The sequence below is a fragment of the Anabrus simplex genome, chromosome 3 (genome assembly GCF_040414725.1).
Source record: "Anabrus simplex isolate iqAnaSimp1 chromosome 3, ASM4041472v1, whole genome shotgun sequence".
In the NCBI taxonomy this organism is placed as follows: Eukaryota; Metazoa; Arthropoda; class Insecta; order Orthoptera; family Tettigoniidae; genus Anabrus; species Anabrus simplex.
In genome coordinates, this window is record NC_090267.1 from 83,361,139 (window position 1) to 83,385,437 (window position 24,299).

The following is a 24,299-nucleotide window of genomic DNA, read 5'->3' on the forward strand; positions in this document are numbered from 1 at the left end:
GTGTGTTTGGTCCGCGAGAGGCATTTTATTTCCCTCAAGTCCGCCGGCAAGCCAGTTAGGAACCCCCTATCCGACACCTGGGACACGCCACATGGGAGTATCACCTCTCCCCCTGCTACGCCAGCGTAGTAGGTTCGTGGAATGTTATAATGACCCAAGGTAATCGACTTGAAGAATGAGAGAACAGAGAGTAAATGGATAATATTCCTTGGGAATTCTACGGTGATATGATATAAATGGGAGAAATAAATGAATTGGGGCGGTAGTAAGTGTACCCTAGGAGGAGAATTAGCCGCTGTATTCATGACGGGTACGGAGGTGGTAGCCAGTGAATAGAGAAGGACCGTTTGACTGACCTCTTGAGCACAACAGAAGGGAAACTTTTTTTTCTTTCTTTCTTTCTTCCTTCCATGCAGAGCGGCGTGCTGTGTTATTGTAGTTTAAGGCCACGGACCCCTGAATTCCACATTGTGTTTTCTCTTAATAGTTCCATTTAAGAACACTTGTGTTAAATGATAATATGGTAATTGAGAAATATTCCCCTGGTTAGAATTATGGAGGGACAGATAGTTTAGGGATTTCAAATGTGTGTATCTCAGTCAGAGGAGTCCCGTTCGAATCTGGACTATGGCCGGGTTGTGCCAGCATGGGATAGCTCTGTGCTAAGCTTTCACATGGGGCAGACAAAGTGTGTGTCTATTTTTATCTTTCAGAAATGGCCCCCACTTGTACACAGAGGGTGGATAAGATTGTGTGAAGGGTTTTATTTCTTTGAGCCCAAAGAGGGCCGATGTTCATCATTGTGAGTCTTGGTGTCAGGATATGCAGGGAGCCTGAGAATTTTGCTCACTGTTGTGTGCCTTATGTAAATATTTTGTGTACTCATGTAGCATAAAGAACCGGTTGTAAGTGAAATAAGTGTGTATTACGTCGGAGACATCTACTCTGGTGATAAAAGACGATCGACAGAAAGATGATGTTAAAGAACATGAAGATTATATTTATTGCCAGACTTCAATTAGAGTAATTTGTCCGAGTAAGTCTGCAGTGTACTGATACTATCGAACGCTCCTCAGGCAAGCCAATATTCACCTATACCTTCTTCATTTGTGTGGAGATCTTTATTATAATGGTGTCGTTTATTATTATGTTGCAATACAGTAATAAATTTATATTCGGGACCCTATTACATGATTCTTGTCATTTCTAGTAGTGCTAAGCACTATCCGGTAAGTAGTTGAACCAAAAATCCTACTTTCACATTAGATAAGACTCAATCTTAAATATCTTTTTTTTTCTCTCGAATGTAACCACCCCATTTTGCTCGAGTGATGCCCTGGAGCTCACAGACGAAGTAGGAGGAGGGCAGTTCAAAGCCTGTGTTGGCGGCTTGGGTCACTGATCAATATAGTCTCATCCGAGATTGTTTATCAGGTTACACAGCCGCATTATTATGCTGGGATCTCCTAGTTAAGCTTAGTAAACGTACAATACATCTGTTAAAAACTTAACATATACTACTTACCATATGACTCCCTAACTCCAATGACAAGCTGAGAATCAAAGGCCTCTCCGTTACGTTCTGCATGGACTAATTTCATAGCAGCATCCTGAAGCCTTTGTTTAATATCACAGAAGATACTCTGGTTCCAACTATCCAGCATAAGCTACAAACAAAAAGAAAAACATATCAAAGCAAGTAGTCTGGCTTAAGGAGAAGTATCAGATTTTCTGAAAAATGTGCTTTTAAAAAACATAGACTCAGTCATGAAGAGTAACAGAAGTAGAGGGAGACCAAGACAACGATGGTTGGACGCAGTTTCTAATGATTTGGACTGTCCCAGATATTAGAAAAGCTATGCCAATTTCATAATTTGGTAGTTATCTAGCTACCATCTCCCCTTAGGGGTACAAAACATGCAGATACCTAGTTGAGTATTTCCAACCTTTAATCTCATTATAAAGCAGAATTATTTTTCAAACCCCATCATACCATGAATCAACAGCAGTTGGTTTCTCTATTGCCAATGAAGTTTATGAAAATAAAAAATAAAAAATAAAAATCATGGTCAAAAGAGCACTTCTCTGTACAAACCAAGTACTGTACATAACAACGATATATATATATATATATATATATTCTTTCAAGCAATACCATACCTTGCTGAAGTACAAGTCATAAATGACTTCAAAGTGGTTCAAACACTCCTTTAGTAACTTACTTACTTACTTACTGGTCGGCGCTACAGTCCTTGTAGGTCCTTGGCCTCCTTTATCACCTGCCTCCATTCATCTCGGTCCTCAGCTTTTCTTCTCCAACGTTTAACTCCTAACTTTCTAAGGTCATCCTCAACATCATCAATCCACCTTTTCCTGGGTCTTCCTCTCCTCCTCCTTCCATCAAGTTTCCCTATAAACACCTTTTTTACGGTGCAGGTTTCTGCCATTCTCTGAACATGACCGGCCCACCTAATTCTTCCCTGCTTAATTTTAGCAACAATATCTGGCTGGCCAAACAGTCCTTGCAGCTCTACATTTGTCCTCATTCTCCACCCATCCTGCTCTCTTACTGCACCGAATATCTTTCTCAATATCTTCCTTTCCCACCGTAACAGCCACTGTTCTTCTCTGGAGGTCATCACCCAGCATTCTGAGCCATACATAACTATTGGTCTTAGTACTGTTGTGTATATTTTAATTTTTGTATTCCTGCTGACATTCCTGGATTTAAACATATTTTGCAAGGCGTAAAAGCATCGGTTTCCACTTGTTATCCTCTCCTGTATTTCCACGGAGGTTTTATTGTCCTCTGTTATTATAGAGCCTAGATATTTGAAAGATGCGACTCTTTGATATTCCTTCCCATTTAATCTTACTGGGGTCCTTCCTCTCACTCCCTCTGTATCTCCCATCTTCATATATTTTGTTTTGTTTATATTCACTTCTAGTCCTAGGTCCCGTGCTTTCCCTTCTAATACTGAGTAGCTCTCTTCAAGAGCTCTTTCATTTCTTGCAATTATTGCTACATCATCAGCATATGCTATCACTTGTACTAATCTGTTCAAAATGGTTCCCCCTGGGTTGATGGGCAATTCACGGATTACTTTTTCCAATGCTAGGTTAAAAAGAAGTGTGGAAAGTACATCTCCCTGTCTTAGTCCTCTCTCCACTAAAAACTCCTCTGACAGATCTTGCTCCACTCTCACCTTGCATACCGTTGTTTTCAAAGTCATTTCTGTTAATCTAATCAATTTCCTTGGGATTCCAAATTCTTTCATAATCTTGTAAATTTTACCCCTATCTAGACTGTCATATGCCTGTTTAAAATCAACATACAGCTGATGTAGCTGTTTGTCATATTCATAAAATTTCTCTAGCACTTGTCGTAATATAAATATCTGATCCAGAGTAGAGCGATGTTTTCTAAAACCTGCTTGGTAATCCCCTAATATTCTTTCCATCCATAATTCCAATCTTAAGGCTAGTACCTTACCAAAAACCTTGTACGTTCCATCCAGCAAGGTGATCCCTCGATAATTTCCACATACTGCCTTATCTCCCTTTTTATGTAATGGGTAAATTATACCCAATGTCCAATCCTTGGGTATTTCCTCCTTTGTCCAAACCTCCTTAATCAATTCATAAACAGCCATTTCTATTCCCTCTCCCCCATATCTCAACAGCTCTGACTCCATTCCATCTTCACCTGGGGCTCTATTACTCTTTAATGCATTAATTGCAGCTTTGACCTCTTCTAAGTCTGGCTCTTTTACTGATTCCTCTTCCAATTCTCTTTCTTCCCCATCAACATTTATATTTTCCTCCTCTCTATCATCTTCATTATTTCCATTGAGTAACTCGTAAAAATACTCCTGCCATCTTCCAAGCACTTTGCTTTTATCACCCAGAAGGTTTCCATTTTTATCCTTGAAGAAAACAGCTCTTGGTTGAAACCCTCTCTTAATGTCTTTTGTTCTTTCATAGAACTTTCGTACCTCGTTTCTATCCTTCATTTCATCCAGTTCTTCGATTCTCTTTCTTTCAAAAGCTCTTTTCTTATATCTACATATCTTATCTGCTCTTTTTCGTTTCTCTCTATACTCTTCTACTGTTTGTCTTGTTCTCCTTTGAAGCATTCTGTTCCTAGCATCATTCCTCTCTTGGATTAATGTTGAACATTCCTCATCAAACCATTCTGCTCTCTTTACCAATTTCTTCTTTCCCAGGGTACTATCTGCAACTTCACTGATAGTTGTTTTCAGTATCTCCCATTTATCTTCCACTTCTCCTTTCTCCCATAATTCCCTTTTTATTGCTAAAGATTCAGCTATTTTCTTTTTGTATTTCTCTTGCAATTCCTCATTTTTTAGTCCTTCAATATTGTGCTTTGCCTTTCTTGTTACTTTTTCCGTTCTTGCCAAATCTATTTTTTGTCTGTACTTGACTCTAACAAGATAGTGGTCTGTATCTGCATCAGCACCTCTGCAGCTTCTAACATCCATAATATCTGATGCATGTCGCCTGTCTATGATAACATGGTCTATTTGATTTCTTGTCACACCATCTGGTGAAATCCAGGTCTCCTTGTGAATGTTTTTCCTAGGATGCCAAGTACTTTTAATTATCATCTGCTTTCCACTCACAAAATCAATCAATCTCAATCCGTTATCATTACTTACTTCATGCAGGCTTTCTTTCCCTACTAAGTGTTTGTACACTTCTTCTCTTCCAATTTTTGCATTTAAATCTCCAAGGATAATTTTCACATCATGCCTTTGAACTTTATTAATTTCTTCCTCCAATTTGGTATAAAATGCATCTTTCTTCTCATCTTCTGCCTCCTCAGTAGGGGCGTACACACAAAACACAGTTACGTTGAAGAATTTTGCCCTAATTCTCACAGAGCACATCCTATCATTGATTGGAGTAAAGTTGATCACGCTTTGCTTTACTGACTTATGTATGAGGAATCCTGTGCCATTACTGCCTGCTTTTTCTCCACTGTACATCAAAATATGTTGTCCAGACATCATCATCCCTTGCCCTTTCCATCTTAGTTCCTGTAGAGCTGCTATTTTCACTCCATACTTATCCATTTCATTCCTTAATACTTTTAACTTGCCAGGTCTCTTCAATGTCTTAACATTCCACGTTGCTAATATAATATCATTTTTCCTTCTCTTTAGCCGTTTTTCTTGCCGGTTCGTCACCAAGTTTTCCAGTCCTGCATTATTCATTCTTAAGGTATCCGTAACAGTTGGTTTTTTTTACGAGGTAGGGGAGTTAACCCTACGCTCAACCCCCAACCTGGAGGACCAGGGTATCACTCTTAGTCTGGATCATCACCTTAGACCTGTCCGGCTTGGGTGGCCCTACCAGGAGCAGATGCTCCCGCCGGCATAGCTCTAAGGATCATTTGACCACGCAAGCCTCCAATAAACACCCGGCAAAACATATTTTGCCTTCGTCAAGGTGGTGATACCTTCGGGAGGTCCTTTAGTAACTACAATACACATTATTTTCTAAGTGTTATTTGCCAATTGTTTGGGACAAATCCATTATACCACAAAGAATCAGAATGCAAAGGGTCAACAGAGAGCACACAGCACATAGCTACAAGTGTAGTATAACTCCTGAGAACAAGCTGTTTTTCAGAACAATGACTTGCCATAGCACAGGGTACGGCAGCTAAACAATGATAACATTGCTCCATATGAGAATTAAATGACTAGACCTCATGTACATACAATGGGTGGTGTGAATAAAAATGAGCACACACTCTTTACTCGCAAATTTAGAGCAGGCACTCGTAATGAGGTGAATAAAAACCTCCTATTCAATACAAAGAGATATTTTTAGAAATTAAATATTATTATAAAGTGTTAAGGAACATGTTTCGCCCATATTAAGGGCATCATCAGCCTCAAACTCAAACCTGTATGGTGAAAAATCAGGACCCTGATTGCTCTTACAAGTTATAAAAAGAGCATAAATGTAGGTGTCTGTCCAAACATAAAAATTATTAGAATGTCCTTGGCTAAAATCGCAGTATCAAGCTGCATATCAAAAGTTCACACGATTATACTTTCTGGAGCGTTGAGTCAATGCGCCCAAAAAACTGGTTGGGGGTAGAGCAATAAACAGCTCAATCTTTATAATGAAACAGAAATGTGCCTCCTTGAATACTCCTGTTAGAGGATAAGAAAAAGCAAAGCTGATAAGACTGTTAAAGATGCCAATTTTGTATGTTGTGATTAGACAACAGCCCTCTTAAATGGCTGTTCAGCTGCCTATAGTCTATTTAACTGGCTGAAGGAGTGAAAGTCGAATGTGTTACGATAAGATAAGTCTTCCTTAATTTCTAAAAAAGATCTCTTTGTATTGAATAGGTGGATATTAAAAAAATAATAACACTTGTAACAAACTTTGTATTTACGTACATTTCAATACAGACCTAACATGAAAATTATAACATGTAAAAACCACCTTCACAATTAAATATTTATCTATTTTCCACCTAGTCGATACAATGATTGCTTAAGGCAATTTAATGGTTAACAGTGGTACATGTTTCGTATATTATCAACATCTTCAGCCACATAACACTGTTTAGATGAAAAATATATAAATTGACAAAGTAATGCTTTAGAGAAAGTGTCCTTAAAATTAACATAAGATTGACAACATTAAAACAAACATATAACTCAAGAGAAAATGTTGTCAATCTTATGTTAATTTTAAGGACACTTCCTCTAAAGCATTACTTTGTCAACTTATATATTTTTCATCTAAACAGTGTTATGTGGCTGAAGATGTTGATAATATACGAAACATGTACCACTTTTAACCATTAAATTGCCTTAAGCAATCATTATATCGACTAGGTAGAAAATAAATAAATACTTAATTGTGAATCTATTGAAGTGCGATACGGATCATGAAGCTGATTTTATGTAATAAAAACCACCTGTCGGAAGTAGTCACTCACAGCAGACCTCTGACGTTGAGTACATACTCCAGTCGCTCGAGTAGTAGAGTGGGCGCTCCAGATTTCTGGTGAATAAAGATAAAGCAGGCACTCTTTCTAGTAAGCACCTGCTCATGTTTCCTTGAGCTAATTCAGTAGGTGACTTCAAATGATAGTGTTAAGTTCAGTGGCATGGCAGAGGTTATGGTGGTGGTTAATCGGAAAAGAAAAATATACAAACTTTGCAGAGAATCATCTCAACTTGATTACAGAGAATTATATAGGTCCAGTAAGGAGAATGCTGAAGAGCTTCCGTGGCTCAGGTGGCACACAGTGGGTAATTTCTAGCATACAGCTGGCCAAAAATAATATTTTCCACTCCTGTCTTTGATACACATTTTCTGTGAGCCGTGTTTATAAGACTCTTGAGTACAGTAATTAAGTATTGAAAGGTCGCGCTGTCTGGTTATCTTATCTCACCAAAGGCCTAAAGTGGCTCTTCTCCGTTAGGGGATAATATTAAGGCGAGGCGAGCGTACAGTTGTTTTTATGTGAGGGCTCAGTAAGGGTGTCAGAACTAAATATTTCTTTAGCGTGCAGTGTGATTACATTAGATGAAGGTATGTATTTTATACAGTATGTAGCATTTGCTGAAAATTACTATATTATTGTCCAGGATGTGTGCTTAAATGTCAGATACCGGATGTCCAAGCGCTATTTAATTATATAAATTTGAGCTGACTTTCAAAATGGATTGCTTTGATTTCTGTAATGAAAGTTTTTGGAGGAGTTTTCTATACTATAATGAATAGAAAACTGTGACTTTTTGCTGCGACCAGGCGCAACCATGAGAGTAATTAATTTTTTCAGAAGCTATGTACTCTGTAACCCAGAGGTCAGTTTTCTAGCTGTGGAGGAACAGCAGGGAATATAAGCGGAACAATGATATTGCGAATGTTGTAATTGAACATTTAGGACTTGAGGATTGTTCTGAGGATATATCCAATCCAAGTCAATAAGGGAACCGGTCAGTATTTTGTGTGCTGAAATTCAGTCACGCTGGACAAAATATAGTAGAAAAAGGGACAAATTTCTTAAGTACAACAAAAGTTGGTTGAACCAGAAAGCGAGTCTTGCAGAAGAACATGCATCACAACTGTGTCAAGATGATCCTACCGGTACTAGCACTCGAGGACGTCAGCGTAAACTGACAGAATTGAGCAAACGGTCTAAGAGAAGGAAAACTAGATCACTTCTTGAAGAAAAATCACAAGAAGAGATAGTTTCTGCCACTCAGATGAGTCTTCGAGTTTCTGCGAAAAGGATGCCGCTGATATTGTTGGTGAACTTTCATTTGCCTCTTCTCAACGTGCAATAAAAATGGAAAGGTCACGCAATTTATTTTTGCAGGAACAACCGACAATGTCTCCTGATCAGATTATCGCTATGATAACTGATTTGTAATCGTCATCTCATCAGTATAAGGAATTGAGGGAAAATGCTAAAACATATAGCTGTAACTTGTACCCTCCATATCATCTAGTGAGAAAAAGTAAGTATGAATGTTACCCCAGTGATATTTTAATCACTGATTTATCTGCAGAGGTCCGATTACAAGCGATTCTTGACCATACAGCATGCCAAATTTGCCAAATACAAGGGACTATGTCGAATTTGGCAGGTCAAGAATGTAAATATCAGTATAAACTGGCAACAAAGTGGGGCTGTGATGGCAGTTTTGACCAAAGTCGTTATAAACAGAGATTTTCACAGGGTCGATCATTAAGTGATGAGTCTTTGTATTGCATTTCACTTGTATCCCTTCAACTTTTGTTTAGCCACCCAAGCACCGGAAACCAGGATACAGTTTGGCATAATCCTAGACCATCATCATCTCATTACTGCAAGCCTATTACATTATAGTTCCAGAAAGAAACAACCGACTTAATCCGGGACAAAGTGCAATGTATTAGTGCCCAAGAAGAGTACCTACTATGGTAGTCCTATAAGATGAAAAGCAATAGTGGTTGAACATGAGCTACATTTCACTATGGTGGATGGAAAAGTCTGCAGTACATTGTCTTCATATCAGTCTTCCCAAAGGTGTTATAAATGTGGCGCGTTCACTAAAGAGATGAATTTATTCCTGAAGTGACAGAGAGTAATTAACCCAACAATACTTAAGTTTGGGTTGACAACATTTCATGCACAGATTCGATGTTTTGAATGCCTTTTACATATAGCGTACAGACTTGTAAGAGAGTGGCAAATAAGAGATGCCGAGAAGAAGAAAGTAAAAAAATATACAGGTTCGGTTCAGGGAGAAAACGGGTTTATTGATTGATATACCGAAGCAAAGTGCTGGCAATGCTAATGATGGAAACACCGCTAGAAGATTCTTCAGGGAGGCTTCCTTTCTGCAGATATTACTGGAATAGATCTAAATATAATAAACCATCTACGTGTCATCTTAGAAACTCTTTCGTATGGATATGTCATTGATAAAGTGGCATTTGGCATATATGCAAAGGAAACTATACAATTATACTTACAAAAATACAAATGGCACTACATGCCTGTAACTTTGCATAAACGCGTGGTTCACGGAGAGGAGGTCGTTGGGCATTGTGTTATACCTATTGGCTAAATCTCCGAGGAAGCCCAAGAGACCAGGAATTATGATAATAGGCATTTCAGAGAAGTATTCACCAGGAAAACCTCCAGAAAAGATTACCAGCTTAGGGAAATCAAGGAAGAGGAAGTTGATTCCACTTTTACGAGAAGTGCTCAACTTACTGTCTGAGCTCCTGTATCTGGTTCTGCCAAAGGAGATAATGCCAATGAAGTTAGCGATTCTGATGTAACTGCATCTAATGACTAAACTGTTTAGTAAGCACACATCTCCCTGTATCTGTTTTTAAACATTCTAAACAGCATCTCCCACTATTAACATCTATTTAATTTCTTAAATCTATAACAAAAAATGATTAAAATTACTAAAATGACTAATTCTACTCTTAGCATAGTAATTTGTTCCTTGTACTTGATTGATCACACCCTTGATTATCTCCAATAATAGCAGTTTTATGTAAATCGGTCCATTAGTTTCCGAGATACGATTTTTGGCCGGCTAGATTTATGCACTGTGCGCGCCGGCCTTTCACCTTTGGGTTTCGTGGTTCAAATCTCGGTCAATCCATGTGAGATTTGTGCTGGACAAAGTGGAGGCGGGACACATTTTTCTCCGGCTACTCCGGTTTTTCCTGCCATCTTTAATTCCAGCAACACTCTCCAATATCATTTCATTTCATCTGTCAGTCATTAATCATTGCCCCAAAGGAGTGCAACAGGCTTCGGCAGCCAGCGCGATTCCTATCCTCGCCGCTAAATGGGGGCTTCATTAATTCCATTCGTGACCCGGTCAGATGACGGGAAACAGGCTGCGGATTTTTAAGAAACATGCTGAACGGTTAGCAGAGCATTTCCTTGTGCACTCCAAAGAAACAAGAGGTGGTGCACTAACAAATGAAGAAAACATGTATTTCTTCTTGCGTTATGTTGGTGACCCCGGGTTTCAGAGTGGAGTTGGTGAACACATCTCGGAACACTGGGTCAAAAACATTTTCGCCAGTTTTGACATTCAAGTTTAAAAACTTCATGTTAATTCCACACTGAACCGAGAATCTAATGGAAACAAGAGAGGTCCACCTATTCAATACCATACCATGTTATAAGATAAATTATAACATTTTATTATTCTTAGTACCGGTTTCAATGCTGGTGTGCATCATCATCAGCCAAAAATGAGAAAAAACGTACAATGACAAAACAATGCATAAAGTGTACACAAATTTTTACAAAATTAGGCAATACTTGATTAAAAACAAGATCCGTAAACATTAAACCTAAAAAATAGCACCAACTGTCTTAAAACTTTGAATATACTGTACCGGGAACAGCGGTACGGAAATAAGTCCCCGCAATTAAAATTTAAAACTTCGCGCTACGCGCCGGCCCAGCAGCAGAAGACAGACAGAAACAGCGAGCAACCTCTGTGTGTGACGTAGAGCAGGTTGACGTCACAGCCTGCCTCCCCGTGACACAGAGAGAGCCTACGTTGTATGGAATGTTCCAAGAGATTTTTCGGCTAATAACTTTCCCCACAGTAATAGATGGATAAAATCAACCACATCATCATGTAGCCCCATATTTTATCTGCATTCCTACAAGGTTTGGTAAACATCCGGTAAGAGACTACGAAGTTGTTGAGCGAAATGTAAAGACATATTTTGACTTGGATCGTGTATAAATAGAAAGCTGCTTCCCTCAGCAGAACAGTGTGTATCGCAGTGTGTGTGGAGTTCGTGTGGTGAGTAGCGGGCGGTCGGCTCGTGGGGACCGCGACGCTACGCGAGTGATAGTCTCATTTCGCCGAGTTAAAGACTTAAACTCCACAGTACTGAGTTCGGACTTTAAAGAATTTCAACGCTATGCGAGTGATAGTCTCATTTCGCCGAGTTCAGGACTTAAACTCCACATTTGAACTTATAAATATTTCAGCGAGTTACAAGTGATAATTTTATTTCGCCGAATTTCCGTGACTCACGAGAGATAGAATCTAGCCTCATTTAAGACTGCTTTAAACTTTAATGGTGATTTATTTGGACAGATGTTTCAAACCTTACATTTCTTACGAGTGTTTATAACCCATGATTGATGAAACAATCCGAACAGTGATAAATTGTGAACGATATTCACCTTGCCGACTAATTGAAATACATAAAATCAGCTTCATGGTCCGTATCGCACTTCAATAGATTCACAATTAAGTATTTATTTATTTTCCACCTAGTCGATACAATGATTGCTTAATATATATTTTTCATCTAAACAGTGTTATGTGGCTGAAGATGTTGATAATATACGAAACATGTACCACTTTTGACCATTAAAAATTGCCTTAAGCAATCATTGTATCGACTAGGTGGAAAATAAATAAATACTTAATTGTGAATCTAATTGAAATACTTCGCTAATTTTTGTGTGTCCGAGTTGGAACTCTTCAGGCTGTGACAAGTGATTAATTATTGAATTCATTTCAATCTATGACTGTGTCTTTGGACTTATAGACATCGTGAGGTTTTCCAATATCTTGTGTATCCAGAATAGACCTAGGACTGTGATTAGTTCCAATCCGTGTACTACGCACTTAATCTGTGCACACCTTGAACTGTGAGTTAACGATAGACTGTGAATTACATATTCGAACTTTGTGTTCATGGCAGACATTAGAATGTGTTTAAAGTGTACATTTATCACAAATTAAACTGTTTATTCATGACTAGTAATGAAATGTGCATTTAAACTGTGGGTGTGTGATCAAACCACGGACTGTGGAGGAGTGAAACCTATTTCATTTTAATTTCAAATTAATGAACCAAATTGGTTTACAAGTGAAACATTTTCTTTTTCAAGTGACTGAGTTAAAATTGCACATAACCCTAAACAAATATTTTGTGTGTGATAATTTCAAACTGTTTCGAGAATCACATTTTCTTTAATCAATTTTAATGACATTTGATTACGATACACTACGAGTGACTCTTTCGTTCAACATTCAAATCTGTCATTCAAGAAGCTCTTTCCATGTCCCACGTGCTAATGTGTACAATCATAAGTCATTCTCTGTGTAATCAAATCTCAATGTTCACACTACTACGCTATTCCGATGTTCTGGACGTCGTATGGATATTCCAGAACTTCTAGAATTTCCATCGTGGGAGAAATCGTGGTTCCATGGTGCCGAGAGGAGACTGATGGCAGTACAAGGAGGGCAGCCAGATTTTGAGTACATTCCCAGCCTGGACGAGGAAAAAACCATTTCCTGCATATATGTTGTATGAAGGTGATATAATTTTGAACTTTGTTAATAAATTCAGAAAAAAACTTAAGAATTTTTCAAAAAAACCCTCTTCCTCTGTAAGTACCTCAATCAGAACGGTACACGCCCTGTGTCTAACTCATGCTCGTCAAAGTACCATATTTAGTGTTACAATATGTCCTCTTGATAAAAGTCCTCTGAATCTAAAAACGTTAAACCATGTGCAAGCATATTAAATTGAGCCGAGGACAAAAACTATGCTTCACTATCATAAAAGTCCAAGAGCATGTTTTCTTATTTTGTAAGAACGTATGTATAAAAGGCTTTCTTGTTGAACATCCACTGAGTATTGGAGTAACAGGTGCTAAAATTAACAAACATTTTTCTATTGGTTAAAAATGGCTGTCATTAAAATAACGTAACCAATCAAAAGACGTAATAACTTCTAGTACTCAAAAAGAACATAAGGGAACTTCAGACAGTGTTTTGTGTAATAAAACATAGGTCTTCTCTAACTTAAAGTACGTGGCTGGATTCGGTCTGCTAAGTATTAAATAATAAGATATTCTTTATTTTAAATGAAAAATGGCAGACGCCGTGTTTCCAGGGTACAGAACGATGTTCTCGCTTCAAATTGGGACCTGAAGCAAATAAAAAGAAAGAGAAGAAGGTCAAGAAAGACCTTTTTAAAAGGTCTTGTTGTAAGAATTATATAAATTATAATTAATTATAATTTATCTTATAACATTGTATGGTATTGAATAGGTGGACCTCTCTTGTTTCCATTAGATTCTTGGTTCAATACGGAATTAACATGAAGTTTTTAAACTTGAATGAAGCAGCCAACCACGCAAAAGTTACAGCCATCAATATAATGGGTTTAAAGATTAAAATTGGAAATATAGGACATCGGAAGAAATCTTTCCTCTATCACCATTTATATGAAGCTCACCTCAGAGCTACCGTTTTACTTACTGAAGCCTAATGGAACTTATTTCAGGAACAAGTTTTTGCTAAGTTATCAGATATACTAGCCACAAAACAGTCCACATTGGACAAAAAACTTGAAGTACTTTTAGACAAAGCTAATTCTGGAGGCTCTTCAGTCAAACAGATTGGAAATCGAGAACCTGATAATCTTTTGGCTCAGTTCCATTCTCCTTTGATCAACTTCTCCAACATAACCTTGGATGAGGATGAAAGGGCTATTCTCGCTAAAGGTCCAAAGCACAACTGGCCATGTCCAAATCCCGCCAGTACAGTTACAAAACTCGTCATTGAGTCGGAGATGGCTATTAGTAAAATGCCACATGACCTCCAGGTGGAGGTCAGATTTGATGTTAAAAAGCAACTTGAAAAGACTTTTCTTTCTAATAAACGTGCATTAGCCCCTAATAATAATAGTAATACGGATTCTTTCGAAGTAAGTAAGAAAATTCAGGACCTCAAGAAGAAGGTATCTGTTAATAACCTTATCATCACTAAAGCTGATAAGGGCAGTACTACCATAGTTATGGAAAAAACTGAGTATATACAGAAAACCAAAGCCTTTTTTAGTAATGATTCTTTTTCAATTATAAAAAAGGACGCTACACAACACACTCAATGACAGTTAAAACAAATCCTGAAGGATTCTTCCTTAATTTTTAGGGAACAAGAAAAACAAAAGTTAATAACCATGAACCCGAGTTTGCCGACAGCGAGATCACTTCCCAAGATTCACAAGGCCGGTGTCCCCATTCAACCTATTATAAATTACATGCCCACTCCTCTTTACAAGCTAGCGCAGTTTATTCAAACATTTCTTGCTAAAAATGACAAATTTTCTTCGAACAACTCTATTAAGAATACCACGGAATTAATTAATTAATCAATTGGATATTTTTGTTCTTCGTCCCAATCACACTATGCACTCTTTTGATATAGTTAACATAGATAGATAGATATTTATTGAACATAACAGGCAAATTTGCCCCAATACATGTTCACATGGACAGCTCATTAAGACACAAAATAAAATGAACAATAAAGGATAATAAAATAAAGCAAGAAATAATACAACCAAGTACCAATAATAATAATAATAATAATAATAATAATAAACAGAAAACTAACTCAAAACAACTAATCTGGCCCTACCCTGACCTTGCATTCACCACATGACTGTACACTCCACATGACCTTCACAACAGATTATGCTGCAATAACCGCTGACTGTACATTACAACAGTTTCGGCTCACGCCCTTGTAATCACTACTGCTTACTCTGCATTATTTGTTTCATGACCTAAATTCCTCTGGATTCAAGTAAACCAAATGACAACAATTGCGTACCATCCTCCATATCGCAATCGGTAAGGCATCTACATTCCAAGATACCAAAACATTTACTCACTCACTACCTAGCCACCTCAACAACCTTTGTTATCACTTGGTCTTACTTAGCCTCCATGCTCGAATTCAAACTACTTCACTATATCCACATCACTCACACTTCATTAACTTCCAGATTTTCCACAAACTCAAACGACTGAATATCCTCCTACTCTTAACCACTTCTTCTTTACATCCTGACATATCGTCCTATGCCCCTTCCTCTTCCATTTTTTTCACACAGGAATTTTTCACCGCACATAAATACCTGTTCAGTTCTCCTCCGTTTTCCCATTCCTTGATAATCCACCTTATAATACCTTGCTCATCCCCTTTACCTAAAATTTTCCGATGTGTGGCACTCAGTAAATTATTTCTAATCTTATTTGTTTCTTCACACTCACCTAATAGGTGAAAATATCCGTTCTCCGCCCCACAGAGTATACATACTGCCTTATCCCCGGCTCTTAGCCACCCCGTATTTTTATGTAGTCCCAACAACCACCATACCAACCCTCTCCTTCTCAACCTATCAACGTATCTAATATTAATCCTCGTTACTTCCTCAACTTTATTAAAAACACTAAGGGAACTTCTTAATCTACTTTCGGCCACTAATTTCTGCCTACCCAGATCTCTAATCCTCCTCACCAATACCTTCATCCCTCTGGCTTCTGTCTTTGTCCACACCTCTTCCCAGATGTACCCCAGGCCTATCATCTCCAAGTATCCCTTAATTTTATCTAGCCAGCATCCCTTATACATACTCTTCCGTTGTTGTTCGTACGCGGCCTGTAATACCCTCCCTCCTTCCTGTCTTTTCAAATTCATCCAATATCTAACAATTCTTTTCACACACTCAGATTCTAAATCCTCCCCACACATTAATTCCACCCCTGTATTGGCTGTGCACATCGGGAGCCTCATCACCATCTTACCGAAATTGGTAATAATTCATCTTAACTCTTTTGTCATCCAACCCCCAAACTTCAGCGCCATACATTACCCTCCCGAAAATGATTGATCTTAGAACTAACTTCAGGGTTTTATAATTGATCCTCGGATATTTCGCTAGCAAGTTTTTGACTGAGGCTAGGGCGGCCAACCCTCTGTTCCTCGCCCTCGTAATATGATCATTCCAGGTGCCTTTACTATTAATAATGACTCCCAGATATTCTAACTTGTTTACCAGTTCCAACCTTTCTCCCTGCACAACCCATTTCCTGCCACCCTTTCTTCCTTTGTGTGCCTAGGCTATTAGCATTTTAGATTTCTTCCCATTAATTGTCAAGGCCCATTTCTTCGCGAAATCCGACACTGCATTTAAAGCCTTCTGCATCCCCCCTGGGGTTAGAGTCATCAAAATCACATCATCAGCAAAAATCAATCCTGGGACCTCCACCCCATTAATTACAGGTACTGCTCAATTACTTGCCCCATGCCCCTCCAAGATATCGTTAATAAATAAAATAAACAAAATTGGCGATAATTTGCACCCCTGCTTTAATCCCACCGTGGACTCTAATGGTCTGCTCAACCTATCGTCTCCCAATTTTACACAGAACCTGACTACCCTATATATCCCCTCTACTGCCCTCATCATCTTTCCCGAAACCCCCAACCTTCCCAGTTTCTCTAGTAGAGCTTCCCTATCCACCTTATCAAACACCTTTTCAAAATCGATTGCTGCCACAAACACCTTCCTTCTTGACAGGCTCCTATACTTTTCCAGAACTGTCATCATTATCATTATATTATCCACTGTTCTTTTCTTTCTTCTAAATCCTCCTTAGAAATCAGACAATACTTCATTCTTTTCTGCCCATTCACTCAACCTGTTCGCCAACACCCCTGTGTAAATTTTACTTAAGGAATCTAACAGAGATATTCCTCTATAACTATTTAAACTGTTTTATTACCCTTTCCCTTATATATTGGACATACAATTCCTGTTTCCCATTCCTTCGGGTACTTCCCCTGTTCAAAGATCTTATTAAATAGTTTCACTATGACCTCTATCATAGTCTCATTTTTGCTAATTTCTTTCCAAAACTTATTATTGATCCCATTACACCCCCCTGCCGACCTGCCCCTGATTCTTATCACTCTTAAGGTTTCCTCCCTCGTAATTTCCTTGTCCAGATCATAATTTGCCACTCTCCTATTTCTCCAAATTACTTCATCCCCCGTCTTTCTCCAGCATTCTTCCTCCTTACCCCCGAGTAATTCATCAAAGTAGCTCACCCACTGTACATCTTCAATACTCTTTACCTCTAGACTCCTTCCACCCTTTATTATTCTGTTAATCCTTTCCCAAACTCTTTCAATGCTGTTAGTCTTATATTCTTTATTTATGGCCTCAATTTGTTTCTCTAACCATACCTTTTTTACCTCAAAAATTTTCTTTTTATACTCCTTCCTCATCTTACAGAAAACCTCTCTTTCTGCACTCCCACCTTTCTTTCTATACTCTTGTAACGCACCCAGCACCCTCCTCCGCATTCCTTCACACTCCCTATTAAACCATTCTTCACCCTATTTCTTTTTCTTCCTTCTACTTTCTACCTTCTGTGTTATCTTTATTGGATGTAGCATCAATTCCAAGACTTTATCAATATTGTTCTCCTCTAATGCACCTTCCCAACCATATTTCAGAAGTTGTAATTCCTCTATTACTACCCTATCCCAATACCGTCCCACTTTCTCTGACCATTTGTACTTGTTATATCCACTCCCTAATATATCCTTCATCACAACTTCCTTCCTTATATGCGTCTCTTCCCCCCTTTCCAACATAACCCACACTGGGAAGTGGTGTGTTTCAATCCAGTCGCCTACTTCCATCCTTACAATATCCTCCAACACTCCTTCTGAGCTTAAAACAATATCTATCACACTACCTTCCTTCTCAGTAACATAGGTCAATTTACAATTAAGAGATGAAAGTATATGATTTTCCACCTGTTCAATACAAATTCAAATTTGATATACATTGAAATGTCACATTTTATTCATAAATATTAGGGACTGGTTTAGGCATATTTATGCCATCATCAGCCTCAAGTTAGATGAACAAGGACACAAGTAAATTACATACATGTCAATACACAAATAAACTTTCTACCAGATTGGCAATTCATAATAGCGTTAATATGTACAAAATTTTGAATGTATAAAAACTCTCATATATACATCTTATAAAATTCACGATAAAGGTGAAATTGACCTATTTACAGTTCTGTGATATCTATTACCTGGTGATGTTTTTTGTTACAATTGTGTGTAAAATAACAAAAGACGTCTTTTAAAATACTTCTGTCTGAACAGCTTATACACCTAATAAAATTTAGGGTATTGACATTCCTATAGTATTAAATTTTAGACGTTCTATCATGTGAGAATACTTATGTAAATAAAATTAGTAACAGTGTCCAGTATTGTTATATTATAAAAGAGAACAGCTAATCGTTATTTAATGTTTGTTAAAGATAGTTCCTCATTGGAATATAGGCGGTAAGCCAAGTTAAATTGGAGGGCTTTAAGAATCAAAAAATCTTGCTTGAAATATAGCGGTAGCTTAGTTGTCAGGTTGCAAGATGGTTTTAAGTTTCTAAATCTCAGAAGTAAAAAGAACATGTGAGTGGCTGAGGCCGTAGTTTGACGAGTATGAGTTCACAAGACACTATATCATCAGGTGGTCAAATGCAATTCTACAGGGATCTTGATTCAAAACGGACCTAAAAAGGATTGAAAACTGTATCAATATAACGTAAAGAGATCACGATAGGAAATAAACAGTTTTTGAAATAGAAACTCACCTCATGCACTACGTAACCAGTAGAAGGCTAAAGAGGAACTAACGCGGGATACTAGCAAGCGATGTGTCAGGCAACAAGCCGCAAATGCTAGCGGGGAATCGGGGAGTCATGTAGGTGGAGGGGGAGAGGTTGCAGAAGAGGCGAGTAGGGGTCGGGAGGGCGTGGATTTTGGTAGGGGTAATACGCTAACATGTTGCAAATTGTTTTATATAATGGCTGATCTTTAGAAATTTTGAGCTTATTAATAATTGAAATAAGTACGTCGAATAAGATAGTCGGTTTTTCAGATATCTCATTGAGATTAAAATTAGGGCGGTAATACTGGTCCAAATGAATAAAGCACTGCTCTGTAAGGTCTAAAAGAAGCCCTTTATTCATAACTTCGATGATATCTAAATTGCTGTTAATCCCCGTACAAGCTGTGTTTGTAATCAAGCGTATGCTGCCCTATGGCCGAGAATCTTTTGTATTTAATGGCATTAATATGTTTGTTGCGCCTAATTTTGAAAGATCTCCCTGTTTGTCCAAAATAACTGCTGGAACAGTCGTTGCAGTGGTATCTGTATACGCCTGACCTGTTGAAAGGGTTAAGAAAGTTGACACGGCTGGAGTTGTGGAATATATCAAGATTTCTGTTATTGGTGTTAAAGGCGATATACACGTCCTTCTTTTTGAATAGGTTAGTTACACGGTAAATATCCGGGTTAAATGTAAAAGTTGCATATGTTACTGGTTTCGTTTTTTCTTTCAGTAGGCAAGTTTTGGGTCGGTGTTTAAATTTACGTATTATACGTTCTATGAAACATTGATTAAAACCATTATGCAGTGCAATATTACGTATAGTATTAAGTTCTTTGTTAAGATCTGCTTTGGACATGGGGATATTACAGGCACGGTGTACTAGACTGCTGGTAAAGGAACATTTCAGCTCGATGTACATAAGTTTCTTTTAAAATTTAAATGATAAAAACATGCACTATTTGGGTTTCTTTTCAGTCATGGGCACAGATTTTTATGTGCAGGCACGAAAAAGTCAGTCGCTGGCCAACTTCTTTGCTACTGAATTTGCATGGGGGATCAAAGCAAGGCAAATGGTCTTCAGATATGGAAGTTATTTTTAAAACAAACCCCAAGTTCTTATCTTGCTTAGTTCTCAGTTTGTGACAGGAAGAATGTCTCCTTGGGTTTCAGTTTCGCGCGTGACTCGGCTGGCTGACTGGCTGTCTGGCTGCCTCGACTGCCGGTACGGATCTCCCAAACATACGCTCTCCAGACAGTCACATCTTTCAGTTACAATGTTTCAATTGACTACAGCGCCTACAAATGCATTGCTATTGGATCTATGAACTCAGTTTGCCAATATTGTAAGGCAATGAAATACAAAAATGAAGCCGATGGATTGTGTTACGCAAACGGCAAAGTGAAATCAGTGCCATTGATTCCACCACCAGATCCAATGTACTCATTGGTTTCAGGAACAGGGACAGATTCCATACAAATATCAAAAAACATAACAACTGATTTGAAATTACTTCATTTGGGGCAACAAATGTACTTCGGGGCAATTTCATGCCAACTTTCAAGGTAACATATAACAAACAGAATTAGCCCCCATATTGTTTTCTTTTAACATATAACAAACAGACTAATCCCCCATATTGCTTTTATTTCATTTTATAGTTTTTGTGACAAAAATAATAAACCTGTCCTTAATTTACAGATACAAGACCAAACATATCACAGAGCAGGTTCACTGTTGCCGGTGTTAGATGGCGACTACAAATTCCTGCAAATTTATTTCATGGGCAATTCAATCCAAGAAATTGATCTGCATTGTGCACATAACAGTTCAGTGTAGAGATCTATTGTATAATAATTACAAACTTTCTTTCATCACCAGGCGAGTTGGCCGTGCGGTTAGGAGGGCGCAGCTGTGACCTTGCATCCGGGAGATAGAGGGTTCGAACCCCACTGTCGGCATCCCTGAAGATGGTTTTCCGTGATTTCCCCATTTTCACACAGGCAACTAAGGCCACGGCAGCTTCCTTCCCTTTCCTCGGCCTTGCCTATCCCATCGTAAAGCAAATAGCAAAAAAAAAAAATTCATCAACACAATCAGTTGATTACATTGTACAGAACTGCACTGGATCTCATGCCAACTGATAATCACAAAATTGTAATCAGAGCTGATAAAACTCCTGTGGGCCAATATGAAAGACGTTTCAATGCGCCAATAATTGATGAAGTTGCCATTGTTACAGTTGGAGAAAATTCGGAAGCCCGTGATACGATTCAGACTGACATACCATTTGAATTTAAACGACTGCAGTTTCCAGTGCTACTCGCTTTTGCTATGACCATAAATAAATCCCAGGGCCAGTCATTGAGTGTTTGTGGCATTAATCTTGAAAATCTCATGTTTCTCGCATGACCAATTGTATGTTGCCTCTCCCATGTTGGAAAACCATAAACTTTGTTTACGCGCTACGTAATCAAACAAAAAATATTGTGTACCTTACAATGAAATATATCTTTATAGTGTTGACTAGAATCAGTGTTTTCTATGATAGTTATTTCCTACGAAGAAAGAGGAGTAAGTTTTGCCACATTATTTTCACGCCATCAACTTATCAAATTACTTGATTTGCAACGGGGGATAATTATGGCTCTGTGAGGGATTTGAAGACCTGCTGAACAGTTCCCATCTACGTTACAGTCAATCAGGGTTATTTCTGGGTAGTGATATGCTGTAACCTATTTCAGCATTTCCTTATTCACAATCAAGATATTAATAATGCAGGTATTGGAAACACATTTTTCCAGTAGTTTGTTACTAACGTTCGGTAGCAGTAGAAAATTAACTCATTCGATGTTGATAATGTAGTCTTTTGCATTATTCTGATTTTTGTGTACATTACAGACTGAATTTGAGTTCGTTCCATTGTCATTTATTTTTGACAGAACAACGTCTGTTGGGTCAGCTAGTTTACAAATAAAATACACAGCATCACCAACATTTTCAAAAAACATAACACTAAGATTTCTTACAGAACTAATAATAGAAGTATGGACAACCTGCATAACTCCACTTCATTAAATAAAAATGTTTTTCATAGATCTGGTGTGTATAGATTATGCTGCCATGACTGCAGCAGTTCTTATCTTGGACAAACAGGACGCAACTTTAAAATCAGATACGCGGAACACATTAATGCAGTTAGGTACAATAGGTCTTCAGCAATGGGGCAGCATATGAAAGATTTTCAACATAATTTTACCAGCATTGATCAGGATCTCACAGTTTTACAGGTTATTAATAAAGGTACTTTGCTTGACATCACTGAGAACTGTTTCATTCACCTGGATCAATACTTTAATGCTGGTTTGAATCTAAATGATATTTCAGAGAAACCAAAAGTATTGTTCGATTTTTTGATAGCGTTTTTCTGACTCAGAAAAGCTTCCAATAGCAAATCAGTTTTTCAAAGCAAACAAAAAACGTTCTCACGCCACGCCCTCTCACTGCATCGCCCTGCATAATTCCCCTCCCTACTCCCTCCTTCCTTCATTGCCATTAGCTCTAAGCCCCTCCTACTCCTTCTCCGTACCTCCCTTCATCCGCTTCCCCACCAAAGCAGGTGCATTGGTCATGGTGTTTTACGGCTCTCAGTGTCTTCTCTAATGTCTGATAACACACATAATATACGCTCCCAGAGGCGAGTCTCCTATTCACGTTAATTCTTACGACAATACCTTTTAAAAAGGCCTTTCTTGACATTCTTCTCTTTCTTTTATTTGCTTCAGGTCCCAATTTGAACCGAGAACATCGTTCAGTACCCTGGAAACACGACGCCTGCCATTTTTCATTTAAAATAAAGAATATCTTATTATTTAACCCATTGAGCCCTGCATATTTGTTGGATTGAAACTGCATCGGCGCTGGAATTATTTTGGAGAAAATATAGTGACGATTCATGTCGTAAGAAATCTCTTACTTAGAAGACCATTAAATATTTAAATATACATGAAAACAAAAGGCTTTCATACCACAAACTGCGGAACAAGGAATACAGTAAAATATTTTATTTTATTAGCATCACGGGTCCGTACTCAGTCCGCCTGCTGAGCTGTAACACGGCCTTCTTTTTGTATTTCCTCTTCGATTACCACATCTATTTGTTCTTCAGGAGCATTGCTAATACTAATACTAATATTACTACTAATTTCACTGAAAAAATTACATTCCTAATCATCATTACTTCCTAAAAGGGGTTATATATCGGTAAATATCAGTTCTATACTGGCAGCCATCTTGTTTACAAGCGAATCTCAAAGTCGAGAGATAGCCCACTTCAAACTAATATTACTAAGCACACTATCGATATATTTTAGCAAAGAGCATATAACCTTGCAAAGAAAGAATACCTACAAAAATCACAAATGCAACCCACTCTGCCATCTCTTGAGGAATAGTTGAATTACGTAGTAAAATGAGACAACGGAACTGTTCCGTGGTCCGGCATTTGGTCCACCGAGACGAAGCACGGAACGGTTCCGTGGCTCGGGCCCAATGAGTTAATACTTAGCAGACTGAATCCAGCCACATACTTTAAGTTAGAGAAGACCTATGTTTTATTACGTAAAACACTGTCTGAAGATCCCTCATGTTCTTTTTGAGTACTAGAAGTTATTAAGTCTTTTGATTGGTTACGTTATTTTAATGACAGCCATTTTTAACCAACAGAAATTTTTTTTCTTAATTTTAGCACCTGTTACTCCAATACTCAGTGGATGTTCAACAAGAAAACCTTTTGTACATATGTTCTTACAAATTAAGAAAACATGCTCGTGGACTTTTATGATAGTGAAGCACTGTTTTTGTCCTTGGTTCAATTTAATCTGCTTGCACATGGTTTAACGTTTTTAGATTCAGAGGACTTTTGTAAAGAGGACGTATATTCAAAGTTTTAAGACAGTTGGTGCTATTTTTTTAGGTTTAAGTCATAAGTTAATGTTTACGGATCTTGTTTTTAATTAAGTCGCCTAATTTTGTAAAAATTGGTGTACACTTTATGCATTGTTTTTTGTAACCTTGTCATTGTATGTTTTTTCTCATTTTCGGCTGATGATGATGCACACCAGCATCGAAACCGGTACTAAGAATAATAAAATGTTATAATTTATCTTATATCTTATCTTATTGAATAGGTGGACCTCTCTTGTTTCCACAAGTATTGACATGAACAGAAATGGAAGCAGA

The 24,299-nt window shown here is 37.9% G+C and overlaps 1 protein-coding gene across 4 annotated transcripts in view; it reads right to left on the reverse strand.

Moving 5' to 3' along the window:
- Positions 1 to 24,299, reverse strand: part of Cul5 (cullin 5) — a 277,814-nt gene that overhangs the window by 222,957 nt on the left and 30,558 nt on the right. For all 4 annotated transcript variants that reach the window (XM_067142608.2, XM_067142605.2, XM_067142607.2 and 1 more), the window contains one exon: positions 1,526 to 1,667. In XM_067142608.2, coding sequence (XP_066998709.1) covers positions 1,526 to 1,667 — 142 coding nt within the window. The remainder of the gene's footprint in view (positions 1 to 1,525; positions 1,668 to 24,299) is intronic.